The sequence below is a fragment of the Xiphophorus maculatus genome, chromosome 23 (genome assembly GCF_002775205.1).
Source record: "Xiphophorus maculatus strain JP 163 A chromosome 23, X_maculatus-5.0-male, whole genome shotgun sequence".
Lineage (NCBI taxonomy): Eukaryota > Metazoa > Chordata > Actinopteri > Cyprinodontiformes > Poeciliidae > Xiphophorus > Xiphophorus maculatus.
The window spans coordinates 17,373,603-17,395,219 of NC_036465.1; the positions used below are offsets into that span (position 1 = coordinate 17,373,603).

General features: G+C 39.1%; 2 protein-coding genes across 6 annotated transcripts in view; both read left to right on the forward strand.

Annotated features, from left to right (window-relative positions):
• Nucleotides 1-541: 541 nt before the first annotated feature.
• kiaa0141 (KIAA0141 ortholog) lies at nt 542-6,491 on the forward strand. 2 transcript variants are annotated; one of them, XM_014475315.2, is made up of 12 exons: nt 542-752; nt 1,849-1,966; nt 2,359-2,455; nt 2,795-2,939; nt 3,116-3,292; nt 3,408-3,475; nt 3,580-3,670; nt 3,763-3,905; nt 4,120-4,278; nt 5,069-5,161; nt 5,493-5,649; nt 5,753-6,491. In XM_014475315.2, the coding sequence occupies exons 1-12, from the start codon at nt 722-724 to the stop codon at nt 5,974-5,976; spliced, it is 1,503 nt and encodes a 500-aa protein (XP_014330801.1). In that variant the 5' UTR covers nt 542-721; the 3' UTR covers nt 5,977-6,491. The 2 variants fall into 2 exon arrangements, with proteins under 2 accessions (XP_014330801.1, XP_023184050.1); XM_023328282.1 differs by having other exon boundaries at nt 543-752; nt 3,119-3,292.
• Nucleotides 6,492-6,917: 426 nt separating this feature from the next.
• LOC102228869 (amyloid-beta A4 precursor protein-binding family B member 2-like) overlaps nt 6,918-21,617 on the forward strand; it is a 58,449-nt gene continuing 43,749 nt past the window's right edge. The window contains exons 1-2 of one of the 4 annotated variants that reach the window (XM_023328277.1): nt 7,484-7,576; nt 7,750-7,857. The gene's annotated coding sequence lies outside the window, so the exon portion shown is untranslated. Of the gene's footprint in view, nt 7,577-7,749; nt 7,858-21,617 lie in introns of all 4 variants that reach the window. The other 3 variants (XM_023328279.1, XM_023328278.1, XM_023328276.1) reach the window with 3 other exon arrangements.

The following is a 21,617-nucleotide window of genomic DNA, read 5'->3' on the forward strand; positions in this document are numbered from 1 at the left end:
TCAAACATTAGCTTAATTCTGCAAGTCATTCTTATATTTGTCTGGTCCTCATAAGTAAAACAAATGAAGAAATAGGGAGTAATTTAAAACATTTCTTCAATTCAGCTAAAATATTTCAAAAGAGGTGATTTCCAAAGAGGTTTAGCGTCACAGAGACTTTATCAAACAGTGGATGAACCCTCACCCTAACAGAATGAGGAATAATCTCTCAAGTGTTGTGTCAGGGCTTTTTTTTTATTTTTTAAGAAACATGTCTTTCAGATGTAGTTAATTTGCGGTACAACGGATATTGTGCCTTTCTTAGCACTTCTCTTGCCAAGTTTTTTTTTTTTTTTTTTTTGATAAAACGGTGTAACTAATTTTGCTGACTAAATTGCACCGTGTAAAGAAAGTCTGAGTTTTATTTTTATGTATATTTTTTTAGCATTCTCATGAGCTTTCCTTCCCGCTGATATTCCCCGATTTACCAATAGGTGGTGCAATGATTCTGAATTGCACCACTTTCTCAAACTTTCAGTTGCGTCACCTGCCCTACTTCCGGTTTGCTAGTCTTCCGACACATCTCGTGACAGCTTTTTTTTTTTTTTATTTACCACCAAACAAAGAGGAATAAACAGCGACTCCTGCCTGTTTATAGCGCTTCAGAAGCGATTCTTCATCATTAAACATGTATTTTCGGTAATAAACCAGTAGTTAAAGCTGCACCAAAGGACGAACCGGGATGTGGAGAGTTCAAGGTTTTGTCGGAAGAGGTGAGAGAAATGTCATTGACCATAGAGAAATGAAAGTTTTTATTTTACACTTTTATCTTGTGCCATTTTTATTGCTAGCTAGTTAGAGGTAAACTCGTACTAATTGTGGTTTCTATGTAGCATTTTTAACGCACTATTTTGCATTAAAGCAAGTCATGCCTTGCTTTCTATCCGCTTGAAGGTTTGTTTTTGTTCAGTGAAGCTCACTTCCTGCCTCAAGCTTAATTTCATCCTAATCCTAATTTAAGGATTTTAGGCCTAATTTCATCCTAATTTCTATCCAGTTTAAGAGGCGGAGTCTGAGCAGGAACAAGACAATGTTTTGTATCAGAGAAAAACATAAAAACTACTGAGCACTAGAGAGTGAGGAACATTGGTTTGAAGGTCTGTTTAAGAAAAGATGGTGATAAGAAACATCAGGGGCAGACATTCAAATTAAACAAATACATATTGTAGATTTTAAGGAAATTCACTAAGGGTTCAAAGAAGCATAAAGACCAGCTATGGAGAGCAAGTTTTGTCTAAAAGCCAAAAAATCCTACTGAATTAAGCTACTTTGTGTTATTGCAAAAAAAAATAAATTTTCACAAAATTGATCTTAAGCCTATATTTAGTGTAGAAAAAAGTCAGTTCAGACAAGTTTATGTTTTGTTGTGACTGAACAGGAGTTAAAGTGATTCAGGTGCTGAAATGTGTTGTACATTTCGCTGTTTCACTTTCACAAACATGATTAGGGTTTTACAAATCCTAAATTATGTTGTAAGGAATATTTTGGCAGTGTATGATGATTCTGTCAGGATTTTAGCAGTCTAAGTATTTTTCACACTCCTGCTGGCTCTGTTGCTTTTACCGGGAGTGGTACATTTCTGCACATGGCAATAGCAGCTCATTTCACAGAAATACATATTTTTGTAAAAGTTACATAATTGTAGCTTTAATGGCTTCTGGAGGGATTTTTGTAGTTTCATTATTTAGGACTACAAAGTGCATGTTGTAGCTCTGGGGATTTAATAAGCTGTTTATCTATAAAATACCTGGATATTTGAGATTAACTGAGTAACTCTTGCTGCTTTTTCCCCACTCTGCCACCATCCAGCACTCCATCGTTACCATGGCAGCGGTACCTTACGACTCCCCCAGAACCACCATGTGGAGGACGAGGTCATCAGCGGCTCAGCTGCTCTCTCTACTTCTCGACACTCGTTCGACAACAGGTGCCTTCCCCTTCATTGCTTCTGTTTCAGTTTTTACACTTCCTCCATACTTTGACGATAAGATTATTGGTTTTAAAATAATAACTCAGCATTTTAAACATTTCTATTTTGTCTCCAAAGCTGTTGGTAGTTATTTAATTCATGAGGTTTGGATGAATTTAAACCTCAGACACAGCTGTTTTTCTCTATGTGTTACAGTTCCTTTAGCCTGTTGCATCGATGCAGATTCATTTTCAGCTGCTTGCATCATCGGCGTGTGTGTTTTAGTACAAGCAGCGTTAACAGAAAGCAGAAATAAACCGAGGCTGGTCAAACTGAAAATTCCCAATGTTGTGTACTGTGAGATTAAAATAAAGAGGGATGTATCTTTTTTTTCTTCTGTTAATATGCAGATCCCAGGAGGATGATGGAAAGAGGAGGAAGAAAGAAAAGACGTTTCAGTTTCATGCCGAACTTCCAAATTACACAGCCCTGGATGCTGTGGGATGGGTAGGTCTCTGTCAAAGATTGATATCTTTAGATATCAATAATGACTCAAAGATATGTTTGTGTTTAAAAAAAATATATGTTCCAATATTGAGTTTGTAGTAATTGGCTTGTGGTAATTTATCAGAAAGATGTAAAAAGTGTACACATTGAAAGTCTGGCTTTCTGTTTGACATAAGTCAGTAATCAGAGGACTAATTTTAATCGCACTAAACAACGTAAAACCAGGAAGTGAAAGCCCCTGAGCTTAGTGCCACAATGCCGACCACTTCTGGAATACTTTCAGGGTTTCCTGGCACAGGCACAGTGGAGATGTTCTCGTGACGGTGGCTTTCTCCACAGGGAGCGGTGGCCGTGCTGTTTATGCAGATCTGCAGAAGGATCCACTCCAGGTTTTCTTCAGGCAGCGAGCCCAGTCCCAGCGCTGGAACCCTGACAGCTCCCCCGTCCCTGCAGAAATGCGGATACCGCGTCCTGCTGGAAATCTGTGAGTTTTTCTGGCACCATTGTAGTAGTACGCCCACACCAACTAAACTCTGATATTATTACATTAAAATCACTGCCAAAATTCATGAGATGTTTAACAGTCTCCATCCCATAACCCCTTTTTCCTATACCCTTGTGTAATCAGTATTCCAACACAGCAATGTTGTTTGTTGTCAGCAGTATCAAGACGTGACGTCCTGCCCAGAAGAAGAAATGTCTTGTGTCTCCAGGCTGTGCCAGAGGGACAGAATCAAGATCAGTCCCCATCTCAAAGCTGCAACAGCAGTGGGACTACTGACAGTTCCCTCTCCGACCACCAGGAGGAGCTCTTGGGCAAGGATTCACTGACACCTGGTTTGTTCTGTGGTTTAGTGTCAAATTCTGTGAAATAATGCATAATAATCTTGATGTTTTAGTACAATATTTGATGAGGATGGAGTTTAACATACGTTATGTCTCTGACACACAGAGGAACCACATTTGAGTTCTCCCCTGCAGACTGAGATCAACCAAAAACGCACAGATAACAAAGACGAGGTGAAACTTTGGAAAAATTGTCTTTTCAAGTATTCATAACCAGACCCAATCAAGTTGAAATCTTATTTTTATTATTGTATCTTTATTTTTGTTTATGTTTTTAGGAAGTGTCACATAAAGAGAGGCTGACAGAAGCAGCGCTCAACCTCAGAAGTGTGGGGGACACCAGCGTACCTGTAATCCTGAACATCATTGGTAAAGATTTACTGAGAAATTCAGCTCAGAATATCACCCAAACCTTCATGTGTCGACACCTTTGTCCATTTGTTTCTCTGTGTATGCAACAGGTCTAGAAAGTGCCAAGAGAAAAAACTATGAGGAAGCTTTCTGCTGCTTTCTAGCGTCAGCGCAACACGGCTACAACAAGGCGCAGTTTAACACTGGGGTGTGCTACGAGAAGGGCAGAGGAGTCAGCAAGAACAAGGAGAAGGTAAGACCATTGTTCATTTTTATGATACTTGCTAATCTTGACACAATAAGATTAGCAAAAAAAAAAAAAAACAATTGTTTATAATCTCAATTAAATCATGCCTATGTCATAGATGACCATAAGAAAAACCAGAAATGCAATTCTTAAAATATAAATATACCAGATGTTATGAACCTAATTTTAATATTTTAAGTGTTTGTCTTTTCTCTTTAAGGCTCTTCACTACTACAAGCTTGCGGCCATCAGTGGCCATAAACAAGCTCAGTATCGCTATGCAAAGCTGCTGCTAGCCAGCAGGGGGCATCAGAGTACAGAGGAGGTGAACACAGCCATTCAGTTACTGGAAGAAGCAGCTACAGCTGGGCTCACAGAGGTAAAAATCAAGACAGGGATTCTTTAAAACTTCAAACCCTCTCTGTGATAATCTTTGCAGCTACAGTATTGAGATACTGTTAAGTAATTAATGAGTAACCTACTTTATAGTCTTGTCTTTTAGATTTACTGAATTTTTTCATTAAAATTATGCCTTTTTCAGTGCAGCACAGCAGTAGATAATATAACTAAGACAATTTGATTCTATGTTGATTTAATGTGTGCTCGGTCACACCATTGTGGAAGGTTGGATAATTTTGCTTTTTCTTTTGGTTGTGAAAAACAAAAATAATTAACTTAAAAGCATTCATAAAAGCCCAAATTTCAATATTTTTTTTTAATTTAAAAATCTTTGGTTATCTAACTTGACTAAGAGAATTATAAACATTGCAATTAACCATATTATGCTCATAAGTTTGAATAATTAAGAAAAATGTTGGGATCACAGAATAAAAATATGACTTTTTTAATAATGGCAGCTTCTCGACTTAATTATTCTATAAACATAATAAGACAAGAACTCCTTAACACAGGGGTGTCAAACTTCAGTCTTCAAGGGCCACTGTCCTGCAGTTTTTAGATGTGCCACAGGTACAAAACACTGGAATGAAATGGCTTAATTACCTCCTTCTTGTGTAGATAAGTCCTCCAGAGCCTTACTAAAGATCTAATTATTCTATTTGGGTGTGGTGCAGCAGACGCACATCTAAAGGTTACAGAGCAGTGGCCCTCCAGGACTGAAGTTTGATACCTGTGCCTTAACACAACCTTTTTCCTTTTCTGTTATTTAGGCTCAGATCTGCCTGGCCTCTTTTTACTCTCAGCATCCTTCCAAAAATGTGCGCAAGTCCATTCAGTACCTGAAGATGGCAGCAGAGAGTGGAGTGAGTCCCCTTCTAGATAATTCCACTAAAGATGTTTATCAGTCGCTTTTACTGAGACATCACCCTCCCCAACCTGGTGTATTATCTGAACCAGGCTGCATAGGAAAAGTTCACTACAGACATATTTTACTTTATTAGGATTTTGCACAACTTTCTGCTTCAGCTTTGTTTATATACTTTTACTGTCACTATTATCACTACTCTTGCAGGATTTCACTGTGTTGGTTCATTTAAATTTGTAGCTGCAATGCAAATAACTCATGAAATCTGTTTGTTAATTTCTGGACCAAAATGAAACTTATAAAACTTAAACTCTTGTTTTTGTGCTCAGGACAACTCTGCTCTGTTCTTGTTGGGTCAGTGTTACGAAAGCGGCATCGAGGTGCAGCAGAATTTAAAGACAGCAGTGGAGTTTTACAAGCGAGCCGCACAAGCAGGAAACAAGCAAGCAAAGAGCTTACTGACGCCTCATAATAATTCATACGGGGGTAGGTTCAACTGATCAATAGAAAACGTGTATTGCTCCTTGTTGATGTATAGTTGTTGCTAATGGCTGTTTTTATGTATTTATTCTCACACTTGATGACGTAGATGTAGCGATGCGCTCCATCCGATCAGCTCCCTGCTTCTCTGTGGCCGACAGCTGGCGCCAGCCGCTTTCTTCTCTGGTTCATCATGCCCAGTCCAGTCTCCTCCCTCACTCGTGGAGCACCGGCAGCCTGTGTGCACCTCCGTCACTATCCTCCACACCTGTGCACCTCCATCCACCCGGCACAGAACGGGGAGTTTGCCAGTGGACAGTAGGGATAGGATAGGTGGCATAAGAAAAAAACAAAGCCAAGCTACATGTACAAGGAATGTATTTCAGTTTGAATGTGGCATCTCTGAAAGGGTCTGTGTTTTGTGTGTATATACTGTGAGGTCTGAATATGTGGGGTTTTTTAGTTTATGTCTGAAAGATAGTTAGAAAACAATCTGACAATGAAAAAGCTCTAGCTCTTTTAGGCTGTGAATGTCTTTATTTGTTCTCTAATGTGCAGAACCCTTCAGATTGCCTTTGGTTGGGTTTCTCTGCTAACGCACAAGTAGGATTAATCTCTTCAAAAGAACTACAGTTACCAGGAATAATGCTCATCTCTGCTGTGTTGTATCAGTGTCATATTTAAACCCATAACCTGTGGTTAATGTGTCTTTTATTGTAAAGCAACCATTTCAGAATTGTCGCCTCAGCCAAACTTGCTAACCAGCTGTGTCAGTGTTAATTTTGAGGAGGATGTTTACTCTGTTGAAATGCACATTTTTAAGTAAAAAAAAACTTTTTAAAAATCCAACTGAGTTTCTGACTTTCTGTGAAAGTCTGATATCTTATTTGATTAAACTTAAATAGTCTCTGTGCATGCATGTGTTCTCTTTGGGTAATTGGCACCCACACCAAAGTACCCATTCAAAAACATGACTTTATTTTTAATTAATTGAAACAGTTAATTGGTCTTTCTAAATTTTATTTTGCCATGAGCGAGTGTACATGCTTGTTTGTCCTGTGATGAACTAGTGACCTGTCCAGCCTCTCACCCAATGACCACAGGAGATGGGCACCAGAAGACGATTGATGAACAAACTAGGCCTCACAATTTGACATTAATGTAAACAACCTTTTATTTTACAATACCGTTTCTATAGTGTCCAATCATCCAAAAAATTCATCTATAAATTAATTGAAAATATTTTTTTCTACGCTGTAAAATGTTTACTGACAATTTTGGAAATTGGGTCTGAAGAAGGGTGGGAATCTAAAAACGAAAATGTGTTCAAGCCTTGGAAGAAGAAGAGAACACGAGAGAGTAAAGAGAAAACTGAAGCTGAACTACGTCTGATGCTGCTTATTTTCCACCATTTCAATATAACAACACCACAACACTGGCGACGAGGATCTCTTTCTGTGCCTTTACCAACTCCACACGACACATCTTGATTCTTGCCTGGCTCTTTAAGAGCAGCCGTGTGTGTTCAGTGTGCTGCGTGATGTAACAACCCGATGATGTGTGATTTCATTACCTGAGTTGCAAACTAACTCCGGTAGATTTATTATTACGGCTGAGTCCCTCCGCTTCGTGCTCCCAGCGTCTTCCGTTCGCGGCTCCTATTGGCCGGCTGCGCTGAGAGGGAGAGGGCTCCACAGCGCCACGCCGCGTAGCTCCGGGGATCATCTGGCGCAGAGAGAGAGCGCACAGCTCGGCCGCCAGCAGCGCAGCGAGCCGCGGGGCTGGTGAGGGCGGAGGGATGATGTGATGCGGGCGGCCCGGCTCAACGCTACGGGCAGGACTGGCACTTAAAAGCAGCGCTTGACACCGGCCCACTACTTTGTGTCTCGTCGTCGTGAGGAGGGAAGGCAGGCGCGGACAGCTGAGCGAAGCGGTGAGTGAATGTAAATAGATGCTCTAACTGAGATGCACTCCCCTCCCAGTGCGGCGGTGGTGATGGGGCTGAAGAGAGAGAAGAGATGCGAAAGATCTGCTGCGTCTGCCCTGAAAATTAGACCCTAGGTTTCGCTACAACACCATATCTACTTTTAATTCCTGACATTTTAGGTACGCGAGATTAGATAAGGCTGTCCCTGGTTTATCAAGGAGGGGGTTTACGGAGGCTGCAAGAAAAGCAGGCGCAGGAATACTCCACCCATGACATCATCGACTTTTGTAAGTTCAATTTCTCCCCAGCTTGTGCTTTCATCTGTTGCATTTCTGTTTTTCCCCCAGAAGCAGAGCAGCTCAGAGTTGAGGGAGTAGACACGTCATAACTAGCTGCTTTCCTGTAAAATGTGTTATGATTAATCCAGGAAAACTGTTTTTGATATTAGATAATGAAATCTTCAGGTAAAAACACTCTTATGTGTGCAAATTGATTTGGAATCAACAGAAGATTCTGATGTTTTTCTCCACAGTTATAGAGACGATGGTAGAATTTGTACGTCAAAAATATTGCATTTCGTTTTTTCAAGTACATTTGTGAGAAAGGTCATGACCAGTGGGGGAATTTCCTTATAAACTCAAATTCGAATGTACGTTACAGTTTAAAAGAATTTAAACTCAGACTGAGATGATGTTCAGAGATTCTGCTGGTGACATCTTTCCTTCTCCTGAATAACTTCCCGACATGATGCACAGCAGATTTATTGAGGACGACTTTGCAGGAATCATAACAGCCTCTTTGTGTTGACTGTGTCCCACTGTCCTGCAAACTGCTGTGTCATTCTGCTCCCTTTCTCCCTGTAATAACCCTCCTTTCTCCTCCTCTCCCTGCATCCTGTCTCTGTCCTACTTAGCCCGTAACTACGAGGGAACTGTCTGCATCGCAGAGGGGAGGGTTTCAGGCAGAAAAGGCTGCCGCTTGTGTGTTGATGATGCAGTTTGTCCACCTGATCAGTAACAATGTGACGCTACAATAGTTTTTACTAACATTTTGAGTTGGGTTTGTGGAATTTACTGTATGCAATGTCACTTAACCAAAACTCTTGAGAACCTTTAAAAATTTGTCAAGCTGCTACTAAAAACCTAAATATAATTTATTGGGCTTTTAAGTGACCACCCATCACACAATACTGTGTAAGTGTGAAGTGGAAAGAAAATTCGATTTTCAAATTTACGTAAAGAAAAAAAATATCTAAAAATGTTTGCATGCATTTGTTGTCAGGCCCTCTGAGATATTACATTGTAGAACCTGCAGTCCATAATAATAATGAATTATAATTGTGCAAACTTTACACAAATGGATACTGATATTTTTGTCCATTCTTTGTGAAATAACTAATTTTCCGTTGTATTCATTTTCATGTCCTGCCACATATTCTGAATTAGATTTATGTCTCTACTTTGAGTAGGCCATTCTCACTGAATAATATGCTTTGATCTAAACCATTCCATACCTTTGGCTTCATGTTTAGGATTGTTCTGCTAAAACATGAACCTTCATTCTCAGCTTCAAGTCTTTTGTGCCCTCTAAGATGTTTTATTTCAGGATTGACCCATTTTCCCATTAAGATTGATCAGTTTCCCTAACCCTGTTAAAGAAAGCACCTCCACAGCATTATGTGTTTTACTGTGGAGACACTATGTTCAGGGAGGGGCTGGTGTCAGTTTTCCTGCAGGTAGTAACAGTTCAGTTTAATCCTTATCTTACCAGACCAACCGTTTCATGTTGGATGTATTCTTATGGCTTTCTTTTTTCTTCTCACACTTCTATAAAAGTCAGGTTTGTGAAGAGCACAACTAATAGTCCTGACATTAGATCTTTGCAGCTCCTCCAGGTTGGCTGTTTTTTTGATTAAGTGATGAATTTATTAATTAAAGTGAGTGTGGTCATTGTTGGGAATATTGATCAATGAGTGAAGGTATGCTGGATTTTTCCAACCATAGTTTTGTAGCTGAATTTGTACCAATCTGTGAAAGCAGCGATGGCCATTTAGCAGTGAGAACAGAGGCTGGGTGTTGCAGGCTTTGACTGGTCCGCTGCGTGCCGACGTATTTGTAGGGCTTGTTGAGCTTGACCAGCTGCTCCAAGATGGCGGCCGTCCATTTGTTCACACGAGTCTGGCTGTAGTCGTCTCCCGATGCCATGACGCAAACACTGTGTCTATTTTTTACATGTGAACTCAAGAACTCTCATAAATCGCATGAAAAAGTTGATAAAATTGTTAAATAAGCTTCCGAGGTCGTTTCTAAGCAGACTAACGGAAATAAATTGTTTTTACCTCTTTGACGACGTTCTCCGCCTCCTCTGAGTTGAATGAACCCTGAAAAACATCACAGAACATCAGCAGTAAATCAACAGGCCGAGTAGTCAGACAACAGCCGGAAAAAATCAGTTACTTTCAGTAAAATCCTATTGGAGCTGCTGGGTTTGGCTATGTTAGCCGGTTTGCTTCCAGCTAACTCCTCCCTTTTAACGTCCGCAAACCAAAATGAAATACCGGCTCAGACACCAATCTCGCTGCCGTCCTATCCCGGCGAGCTGTCCTCGCGTCAAACCGTCTTTCGACTCCGTTAAATGGAAGAAAACTGGTAGACGAACCGGTTTAATGAGAGAAAAGGCCGAGTCTGGTCCAAACTTCATGACTGGATGCATGAGAGGAGGCGCTGCTGCCACCTGCTGGTGACTCCGAAAAAAAACAACTACTTAAATAGAAGTCATTTTTCCATCAGCAGTAAAAATTGAATAAAACATGAAGTTTCATTCCATTAAAACATATTTTTCATAAATAATTATCTCTAAATTAGCTGCTAGTTATTTCTTTATTGTCTGACCCAAACATGTTTCTGTATTTTTTTCTATTTTTCACTTTGTGCTTTAATAATTTCTACATGTACAGAATATCATAAAGATGCAGCAACACAATCTGATTGTATAATAAAATAAAAAAGCAAGAAAAGAAAATTGTAATATTGAATATTTTAACATTACAATAAAATTGATCTAAAAAACTATTAGTGAAAATATGTTTAAATCCAACCAAATTAACTGTAATATATCAATTATTTAAAATCCTAGAGAATAAGATATGCAAAATAAAATGAAATTGAATTGAACAAAAATATGAAATCTTGAATAAGTTAAAGCCTTTAAATGATGTAAGAAAAAAATAAATCTAATAAACCAAAAGTAAACTAAGCTACATTGTATATTTTAAAAATGTCTTTAATTCAAATATTTTGTGAAATAAAATAATCTGTATAATTGAATACTTTAATTACTCAACTCTAATCTGTGAACAAATTTGTAATATTTTCTCATTTTCCATCAACTATTTTACTGATAATTGTTTAAAGTCTGGTTGTGTTTAAAAACATTTTTTCAGTTTTCATCTCTTCCTCCATGTCTTTAACATCCAGGTTTTCTTTTCAATAAGCCGATAAAGCAGGAAAGTGTTGATGTTCAGTAAAAACAAACATTCAGCTTCATATCAAAACCTCTTACTATCAATAAAACATCTGATATAGAAAAATAGAAATTTTTCAAGAGTGAGCTGACTGTTGATGACATCATCAGCAGAGGTGGGGACTCGAGTCACATGACTTGGACTCGAGTCAGACTCGAGTCGTTAAAATCACGACTTGAGACTTGACTTGAAAAAATGCTCAAAGACTCGGACTTGACTTTGACTTTCATGCCATTGACTTGGGACTTGACTCGACTTGAAGCTGTTTACTTGAAAAGACTTGATATTTTTTACTCAAAGTTTTAAAATTTAAAACACATTATTTATAAAGTGGCGTCATTAATTAATCTCACTCATTCCGTATCAATATGCGCAGACCGTCACTATGGTTTTCCTCTCTCCTTATGTATGTATGTGTACGTAGCTGAGCACAACCAATCAAATTAACAGGATTTGGACGTTTAAAAAAACGTGGCAAAGCTACAGAGCTCAGGGAACGAAATACGAAATAACCGCTCGAATATGCTTCCGCGAGTAATTTCTTTTGGCTACGTAGGTTATGAACTTTCGACTAAAAAACGAACTGCAACTTGTAAAACATGCAAGAAGAGAATATCGGATGGAGATGCCACGACGTCCAACTTTGTCCGGCATTTGAAGCTTCACAAAGATCGGTAGGTGGCACTTTTCTTTTGCTGTAAGATAGTTGACTTTAGCTAACTTCGTGTTAGCATGTGTACTCCGGGTTAAATTGGTGATGATTTACCATAAATCCGGTCCTTCAAATGCCTCCACAAATAATGTGCACCGTGTTAGCTCAGGAAGCCGGTGGATAGTGAGCGGGGCTCCGGAACAAAAAGCAGATTCTGGACCTGAACACAGGGAACAGAGTCTCTCTGTCCCATCATGATGATGAGCCGGGTCTAGTATCATCTAAGGATGGTTGGTGTATTTGAAGACATCTACGTTGGGAAATTATATTGACAATATATTGTTTTGACAGGTCAGAGAAAAGAGGAAAAAACTGCTGTTATGGTTCTTTGTATTGTGCTGTGGAAATGTCAGCATTTTCGTCTTTTTTTATTGAATATCAAGTTTAACAGAACTGGGCAATAAAGTGGTCCAATTTAAAAATGTTTTTTATACTTTGTGTTTAGCTACACATGTTCTATCATTTGAGATAAATACATATTTTAAAACTAACAAATGGTCTATTATTTGAATTTTATGTATAATTGCAAATTATAAAAAAAAAATAAAATAAAAACGACTCGAAATGACTTGAAATTAAAGGTTCCTGACTTGAGACTTGACTCGGACTTGAGGACAAAGACTTGAGACTTACTTGAGACTTGCAACACAGTACTTGGTCACACCTCTGATCATCAGTCACAGAGGCTCTATATGACTGTCAGGCAGAACTTCTCCCTCACTCTGCATCTCAAATCGGTTGGATCAGGTCGGCATTGTGACGAATCGCTTCGTACGATTACGACAACTTCGAAAGACAAACAAATTCCCAGGAATTTCTAGTATTCCTAACGATCAGTTCAGAAATACTATATCATGTTCTTCCATGTTGGTTTCCTACTTGGATATGTAATTACTACTACAATGAAGAAGTTCAGCAGCTGGTACGCTGCTGATGCTGATTTGGAGGAGAACAGCAGTGAAATGAAGAAGAACTGCTTGCTTTTCACTGTTCCCCAACACAGGAGCAACCTGGATGGAAACGTTAGCTCAAAGAATGAGAACGCAGAACCTCAATCCTCTGCTAATGCTCATACAGTCAGGACATCTGATAAACACGAGAGTTCGATCCAAACAAACTGCAAAGATGGACGAACCGTTGAAAACGTAGAACATGTGTTGACCATCGCCAGTTGTTCTGCTGACTCTTTTGTTGAAGAGTGTGCCCAAATGAAATCAGCTGCTGTTCTTGAACCCTTTGGAGTACATGCAAAAGCTTGGACTCTTGTTCAAGAATGAGGGAAAATTGGCGCGGGAGATGGATGCAAGACTGACCCTTAATAAAATGATAGAAAACTTGGATTTAATCACATCCTGAACTAAATGGTTTTAATCTTGGTGTACCACACGGACGCCATTCTGGCTCACTTGGTTTTTCAGTCAAAACCCAAACGTTTTTACACATCAGAAGCTTTTATTTTATAGTCTTCATGAAGCACCACATTGAGGCCGTTTAGAGCCATTAATATTATCACTAAATTAATTTTTACTGTGAGCTAAAAACAGAAACAAAGTAATAGTCATAACAGAAGGCACCCGTCTCTTGTTCTGTTTTTAGTAGGTAAGAAAAATGAAGAAAATAGTAAAAAATTAGAGCTGAGTGAAGCTGACACCACACCCACGTCAAAAAATTCAGCTAATAGTCTGAGTGGTTAGTGCTCTGTTTGTGCAGGTTTGTGCCGTTAAAAGTTTCGTTTGTGCAGCTTTGGTTTCTGAAATATTAAAAATTATTTTTTAGGTCATCCAGAGTCATCTTGCTCCAAAACAAACCAAACTGGGCTACTTCGTTAGGGCTCCGTTGGTGCAGCTTTTGTTGTTGAGATATTAAAGGTTATAACTTTGGCCGATGACGTCACCAGCCCCCCATCTTGCTCCAAAACAAACCAAAGTGGGCTACTTCGTTAGTGCTCCGTTTGTTCAGGTTTGTGCAGTTAAAATTTTCGTTTGTGCAGCTTTCGTTTATGAGATATTAAAAGTTATAATTTTGGCCGATGTCGTCACCAGCCCTCCATCTAGCTCCAAAGCAAACCAAAGTTGGCTACTTCGTTAGTGCTGTTAAAATTTTTCTTTGTGCAGCTTTTGTTGTTGAGATATTAAAGGTTATAATTTTGGCCGATTACGTCACCTCCCCCACCCCCTTTCTTGTTCCAAAACAAACCAAAGTGGGCTAGTGCTCCGTTTGTGCCACTATTCCTTAAGAGATATTACATAATTTTCTTTCAGACAATTGACTTCACCTAAATTTATGACTGACCTGCGCTGAACATAACCACATGGCAAGCAGTTATTAATTTCGTATGTTATTGTGTAAGTTAAATTCTGTGGATTTTCAGCTGTTGTACAATGTGTACCTTCTTTTGTTTTAAACTTCAATAAAGGTTTAGAACAAGAAGAAATTCAAGAAATGAATTTCTTCAAGAATGAACATTTCTTGAAATGAAACATTTCAAGAAATGTTTTTAGATAGTAATGTTTTCTCACCAATATAGCTCTCTCCACAATAATTGAATCCTCTCAATAGAGGACATTCATCCTTAACCATAACGTAATGTGTATAATTTGTATGACTGTTCAACTGTGCTTTGGTTTCGGAGGTGGTCAATTATATTCACATTGTTGACAAACTTTCTGCTGATTATGCAGCAAAAGGGTAAAAAACGACAAAAAAAATCATTTGCTAAAGAAATAAGCACAATGAAGAATGAACATGGCAATGCGGACAGTAGCAGCAACGTGGGAATGACGGGAAATTTCATGGAAACGAGTAACTGTGAAGCAGCGAGTGTTTTGGTCAGCTCAGATCTGGCTGAGGACAATTTGGCAGATCGTTGCTACCAAGATGACAGTCAAACAATTGTTAATCCTTATTCAGTCAACATTTGCAATTTTTCCAACTCGTTCAACAACAGCTGGATGAATGCCGCCATGCACAGCATTCAACGAAGTGAGAGTTTGTGGATCAGTATCCTGAGAAGATCTCTGGAGCTTTTTCAGCAACTTCATCATGCACCAGTTTTCTCCATACAAAACTAGATGGAAAATCGAGGTAAACTTTTTACCCCAGAGGAAATCAAAGCAGTTCTGAGAGAGATTAGTGAGAATGAACCAAATATAGGCTCAGGAAACAGGAACAAGTTATAAAACTTTCCGAGGGTTATTTTAGACCGATTGAACCAGAGTGGGATTGAAACCGTGTGCATGTTGTACAGTAATAACAGCTGTGAAAAATGTGCTGAAATGCCAGCCATCTTGGATTTTGGTCCCATCATCACCCTGCCGGTCACAAACCCTGTGGACACTACCGCTTCTCTCCTGAACAACTGGATTTATTTGGCTTCCAGAAAGGATTGTTCCCTCTCCTCATCCAACTCAGCGACAAACGTCCTCCTCCATGACACTGACGTGATGACCTTGCATCTGCCACGGTTCGGTGGTCTTGACAGAGATAGGTGTCTTGATTAATTTCAAAAACACAAGACCAAATGACACCATGGCATCTCTCTTTGAACAGCGAGTTCTCTGAAGAAATGCTGCAGCTCTTCTAGAATAGAGAACATCTACATCCTCGACACAACAGACGTGATCAGCATGTTCCTGCATCGACAGCTCAATGATGAAGATGGCGGACTGCTTCTGACTCCCAGTGCAACCATTGTAGTTCCTTTAGAAAGGGGAACCCAATTGTTCTGTCTATCCTCAGTCATCTGCTGTGAAATCCAAAATTCCCAGACGTACAATTTTTATACATATGTGATTTGTGGACAAGCGGTATATAAAATTGAAGATGAAATGGTAACCGATACAGATGAGGGCTGTGTAGAAGACATGAAGAGAAGAGGATTCATCTACTTCTACGAGAAGTACGGAGAAGGATAGGACAGATTTAGCTTTCAGGAAAACAATTGCAACTGTGGAATCGAACCAACTGTGCTAATGGTGGTGAACTGTAGAAACAAAGATATCTATAGAAAATATTATCTGGTGTATGAAGACACGACAGACGATGAAATGAGCAGCCATGATCAGGAAAGTAACGGAGAATGTAGCAGAAGTATCGATTTGGAAGAGTCAGAGCCAGTCAACGAGGACCAAGAAACTCACCACCAAAATGGAAACAATTTTCTTGACCTTTTTGTAGATCTGCGCACAATTTATTTCTTATTTCGGCTGGGGTTTTTTGTTTCCTTTATTTACTTCTGCTACATGCTTAGCCTTTTCTTTCAGTCATTTTGATTGGCTGGTCTTTTCTTGTGCCATCATTCGCTTTATTTCGCTGGCCATACCACAATCACCAAATGCCTGAAAAGGTGTGCCCAAATGAAATCAGCTGCTGTTCTTGAACCCTTTGGAGTACATGCAAAAGCTTGGACTCTTTATGAAGATGTCAAGCTAACTTTTATTTCTGCAGTCAAATAATTACTTCTACTACATTCTTAGCCTTTTCTCTCAATATGTTTGTTTAGTTTGTCCTTTCTTGTGCTGTCATTGGCTTTATTACTGTATTAAACTAAGCACTGACATCTTTTGTAACTGGTGCGTAAACTTTACCAGTTGTACTGGTTCTCTGTGTCTAAAGGCTTTTACGCTAGGTTGAGTTGCAGTGGAGCAGTTTGCAGTGCGAGGCGGCCGGGATGAAGTTCAGTGCCTCCAAATCCGAAAGTTTTGAGCTGGAAAGGGTAGAGTGCCTTTTCCAAGTCAGGAGTGTGGGGTGTCCTGCCCCAAGCAGAGGAGTTAAAGTATCTCGGGATCTTGGGCGTGTGGCGTAGGGGATACTCATGTTTGGAGGCCTTGAGTCCTCGATGCGGCTGTCGCGGGTTCGACTCCCGGACCCAGCGATGTTTGCCGCATGTCTTCCTCCCTCTGCCCCTTTCCTGTCAGCCTACTTTCATATAAGGGACACTAGAGCCCACAAAAGACCCCCTGGAGGGGTACAAAAAAAAGTATCTCGGGATCTTGTTCACGAATGAGGAAAAATTGGAGCGGGAGATGGACAGAATGGATGCAAGTCTGACTCTTAATAAAATGATAGAAAACTTGGATTTAATCACACCCTGAACTAAAGGATTTTAATCTTGGTGTACCACACAGACGCCATTCTGGCTCACTTGGTTTTTCAGTCAAAACCCAAAAGTTTTTACACATCAGAAGCTTTTATTTTATAGTCTTCATGGAGCACCACAGGGAGGCCGTTTAGAGCCATTAATATTATCACTAAATGAATTTTTACTGTGAGCTAAAAACAAAAACAAAGTCATCATGATAACGGAAGGCACCTGTCTCTTGTTCTGTTTTTAGTAGGTAAGAAAATAGTAAAAAATTAGAGTTACAGCAAATTCAATGAATTAGCATAGAAGCCCCTTTGATTCTCATCTGTCAGAGTAAAAGTTTGACAATAAACTTTAAGCAGGTAAACATAATGTTAAATGTGTTTCCATCAAAATAACAGGAATAAAGGTGTTAAAACATCCATCTTTATTGGGGCCTGCCCATAGCAATGCATAGGGATGTATTAAGGAGGAAAGTTATTTGGTTAGCTTAAGTTTTGGAAAAAGCATGGCTCTGCTTTCCTCCTGTTACCCCGGGTCCCGAGCGGATGTCGTCACGGCCGGCAAGAGACGGCGAAGCACAATGACGTCACAGAAATGCAGAGTTTAATTCAATAGAAAACACCATATGAATTTAACAAGAAACTTCAGAGTACACAGAAGTACATTCTTTACCTGAGACAAAAGAATTAAAAGGAAAAAGAACAAAGGCGCCTTTGGAGACAGCTGATGCTTAAAAGCAAAACAGGGCAGTTGTCTGAATTCTTATTATTGAGCATTCCCTTTTCTAGTGAAGGCGTTTCTCTTTGTTAATATATGCAAATAGGGCGTACCTCTGTTTTGACCAACCAAGAGCTACCTTGGAAAAAACTTATACCTCCCCCTGAGTTTTAATGACAAATATCAAGAGTCATTTTAGTTATTTAAGTTATAAGTTATTTTCACAAAACCTATCTTGCTCCTCTGCAGTCAGCTTCTCCAAAGATTTGAATCTTTACCTTATCACAAACAATAATGAGATAGAAGTCTTTTTTCAACCTGTAAAACATAACATTCAAACCATTCCCTTTTGATTCCAATATTGTCATAGTTAGTACATTTTCAAATACATTCCATTTACTAGATTAGTACTTGTAACTTGGGTAATATATTTTAATCTAACACACTATTGCTATTAATATTAAGAAGGTGTATCAGAAATTAAACCTAAGTGTTTCCAAGATTCCTAAGTTGTGATCAACTCCAGATGCAACTCTGAGCTCCTGGGAAACCCCCGACCTCTGACCTGCGAGCCGGGGAAGATATTCTTTATGGCCTCCTAATTTAAAGCCTTTCAAGAGTTTTGTGTTTTATTGCTGCTGTAAGTTACAACCTTGCCAGGAGAAAGTTTATCTCTAAACTCCTACCTTGCATCAGCTTTGTCCAAATAGGAATGTTGATCTACTTAAAGCACATGGCATTAGCTTAACTATTTTAAACCATCAAAAATAGCCATATTTCCTTAACAGATGCAACCCCTATGCATTGCATGGCAAGCACCTATTGTTCTACACCTCAAAATAACTGCTGCTTCCTATTACCGTTAATGCAGCTCGTACTGCTGCGTGCCCCCTCACAATATACTGTATATATCAAAACGTGTGGCTCAATCCCGTGAGGGGAGCTATTACTTTTGTTGGCATTTTGAGTAACTGAGGCGACATAATTAACAAAAAAAAACCGAGCCAAATTTAACTCAAAACAAAAGTATAACTGACACAAAATAATGTCAGTTAGATTCAAAATAATAGACAGAGAATTTTGTCTGCCTCTCTGAGCTGCTCTTTAGAACACAGTGATGGCAGAACGTCAGAACTACAGACATTGTGGAACAACTGCTATAAACTCATTGCATTTCTGAATGGTGCTGTTTATGTTATATCTTATATGCATATCATCTAGTGGTGGCAAAAGCAACAAAAAACTAGTATGTCCTGGACTTAAGATGGAGTACATGCACACATATTCCTGACATACTTTGATTAAACTAATTTATCTTCGGTGTGATTCCAGTACCGAAAAATTAACTTTATACCAGGTGAGTCTCTCTAAAAATCAAAAATCAGGAAGAGCGTGACAGATGGAACATGCTGTGAGTCAAAATAAGGAGCAACAAGGATTTTTAGCATGACGTCTGCGCGAACGTTTGCTCATTGCAGCGTGACGTCTTTTCTCTTCATTGCAAATGTTGCAGCCGGGTAAAATTGGTGGTCTTGAGACCTTGGGAAATTTGTGATGTTTGGTGAAATCGTCCCCTCGGACCGATCTCTTTTCATGGCTCCGGTCTTCTAATGCCGCTTTTGTTTCCACAGAAGTTGAATTTTTAGACTCCACTGTCTCCTTTTCAGAGCAAACTTCCCCAGCCGGAGACGTTTGCTCGTCAGAAACACTGGATGAATCGTTCTCTTCTACAGAGTAGAAGTACTCTTCAAGAGTACTGTCCTCTGAAAATTCACTGCAAAATTCTGCTGCATTTTCTCTGGCCAGAGAATCCAGAAAATCCTTCTCCGGTTCCCCAACTGGAGAAGGACTGAAAAGATAATCATCGAATGTGTCGTACTCAGAGACAGTGCACTCGTCCTGATGGTTCCGATTTTTCTCACCTTCACCAGCAACCTTCTCCAGCCGGAGAAGGTTTGAAAAGATACGCATCAAACTCCTTGTACTCTGTACACTCATCCTGGTAGCTTCTGGCTTGAAATTCGATACCTGGAAGTAGTTGGTTAAAAACTTTCCTCATTCCTGTGGTAATCAAATATCCAATGCCAAAAGTCAGGAGGAAAAAAAAGGTGGCTAAGACTTCTTCCATACTAAAATCGTTGAAAAACACCGTGCTAAGGGTCCAAGAGCTGATGTTCTTTGATCTATGACATAGATCTGTCATAGAAGAGGTCATAGCTACAATGAGCTCACTGTAGTTCTGGGGGAATGTCTTGCTTCTGATCGTTGCTATGGAAACGGTTAGGTCAGTTCTGCATGACTCAAACTATTAACCCTTTGCAACTGCGTCACTTAATCATTCAAGGCGAATAATTAATCATGATGGACGTTGGAAGTGTATATTTCAGGAGGCTAGGGATTAAAACAGGGATTTTAATAGTTAAATATTAAGTTTAGATTGACAATGGTATATTAAAACCATTAATTTAAGTAGGGTTTTTCATCATTCTGTCAGGCTTAAAATTTTGAATCATGACTTAAAAATATCTTAAAAGTAAAATTAAATGTAACTTACAGACATTTGCTGCTGCTGTTGTTGTAAAATGTGACAAGAAATGTTGCCTGCTTGGAGAAGAGCTACGAAGAAATAATTTTGGTTTAATAATTTTATAACTGTTACCACAGAGGAGGGCTGAGTTGGCAGTTAGAAAACTACAGTGATGGAGGAACTCTGACTGACTACAGAAGGAGGCTGAATGTTAGAACTACAGACACGGCAGAATGTTTTGGGCATTATAGAACTGATTTACCCCAACCACTGTTACACATGGGATTAGTGTTGACATTTAAAATGAAGCTTACTGAAAATTTCGAAAATAAAAGCCTCAATATTCCTCTCAGGTTTGTGCACCCCCACAGGCGGTGCAATAATATTAGGCTGTATTATCTTTACCTCTCAGGTTAGTGCGCTGCCTTGCACAGCAAGGCAATGCGTTAGCATTAGCACAAATATTAGCATTTCACTTTCTTCCACTATGAGCCTTTCCCCTAACATAAGCATTTTAGCTATTTCTTATACATTAGCTATGCTTAGTATACTCAATGGAGGAAGTGAATGTAAGACAGCATGCTAGTGATACCCACATGCTACTCACAGCATTCATTGCTAACATTAGCATTTTGACTAATTTAACTTATGCATTAATTTTAACATACTGCATGTTGCAGGTCCATGTTAGTCAACATTCTTGTGATTCTCCACATGCTACTTTGTAATTTTTTAGCTTAGCTTAGCATTGATGCTAATTTTTAGCATCAGAACGCTGTGTCCAAACTGACAGGCACACTTTGGCAGGCCCCGGTTAAATTTTTTCAGAAATTTTCTAGTTAATTAATGTGCTTCACTTGGTGATATACTTTTCAGTTACATTCTGATTTATTGAATAAAAACAACTGTAGGCTATTTGGTCTACACTTCAGGTGTATTTAATAATTGTCTAAGCCTGGTTTCATACTGATTGTAGCGGCCTCTTGGAATAAACAGCCAGACGCAGGGAGTTTCAAACGGGTGCAGTTTAATCTTGACTTTTCATGTCATAGACACCGTGAAAACTGTAGCATGAAATAAAAGGATACAGAATTGTTGACAAAAATTAACATATTAATGTTCACATATACAAAAAAGAGAATACGTTGTGTCTTTAGCTCGTCGGCGTACACAGTTTCGTTTTTAAACAAATAAACCAATGACGTTCTACTGCTTTTAAATAAACATTTCTTATCATAATTGCGCATATTCATACCTCATTCTGCTTTCCAAGGGCGCTATTTTAACGATTTTCTTTGGTTTCCTTCAGGATCTAACGCTGACTCATCGTGCTTAGTAAGACAGGAAGTGCCCCATTTCACAAAACACACGAAGAAGAAATCTACCGTTCTTCAAAATAAAGGCATAAATTAACAACTAGGTGTCCCTGTTGGACCAATGAACAAGCAAAAGAATTTTACCATTTAGTAGCCATTTACACTG

Excerpts from the sequence above, each read along its gene's own strand:
- kiaa0141 (XM_014475315.2), top strand. The coding sequence starts at position 722 with ATGTGGAGAGTTCAAGGTTTTGTCGGAAGAG. Across the intron at positions 3,293-3,407 it reads CAAGGATTCACTGACACCTG|AGGAACCACATTTGAGTTCT; the intron begins GTTTGTTCTGTG and ends TCTGACACACAG. Across the intron at positions 3,476-3,579 it reads GCACAGATAACAAAGACGAG|GAAGTGTCACATAAAGAGAG; the intron begins GTGAAACTTTGG and ends TTATGTTTTTAG.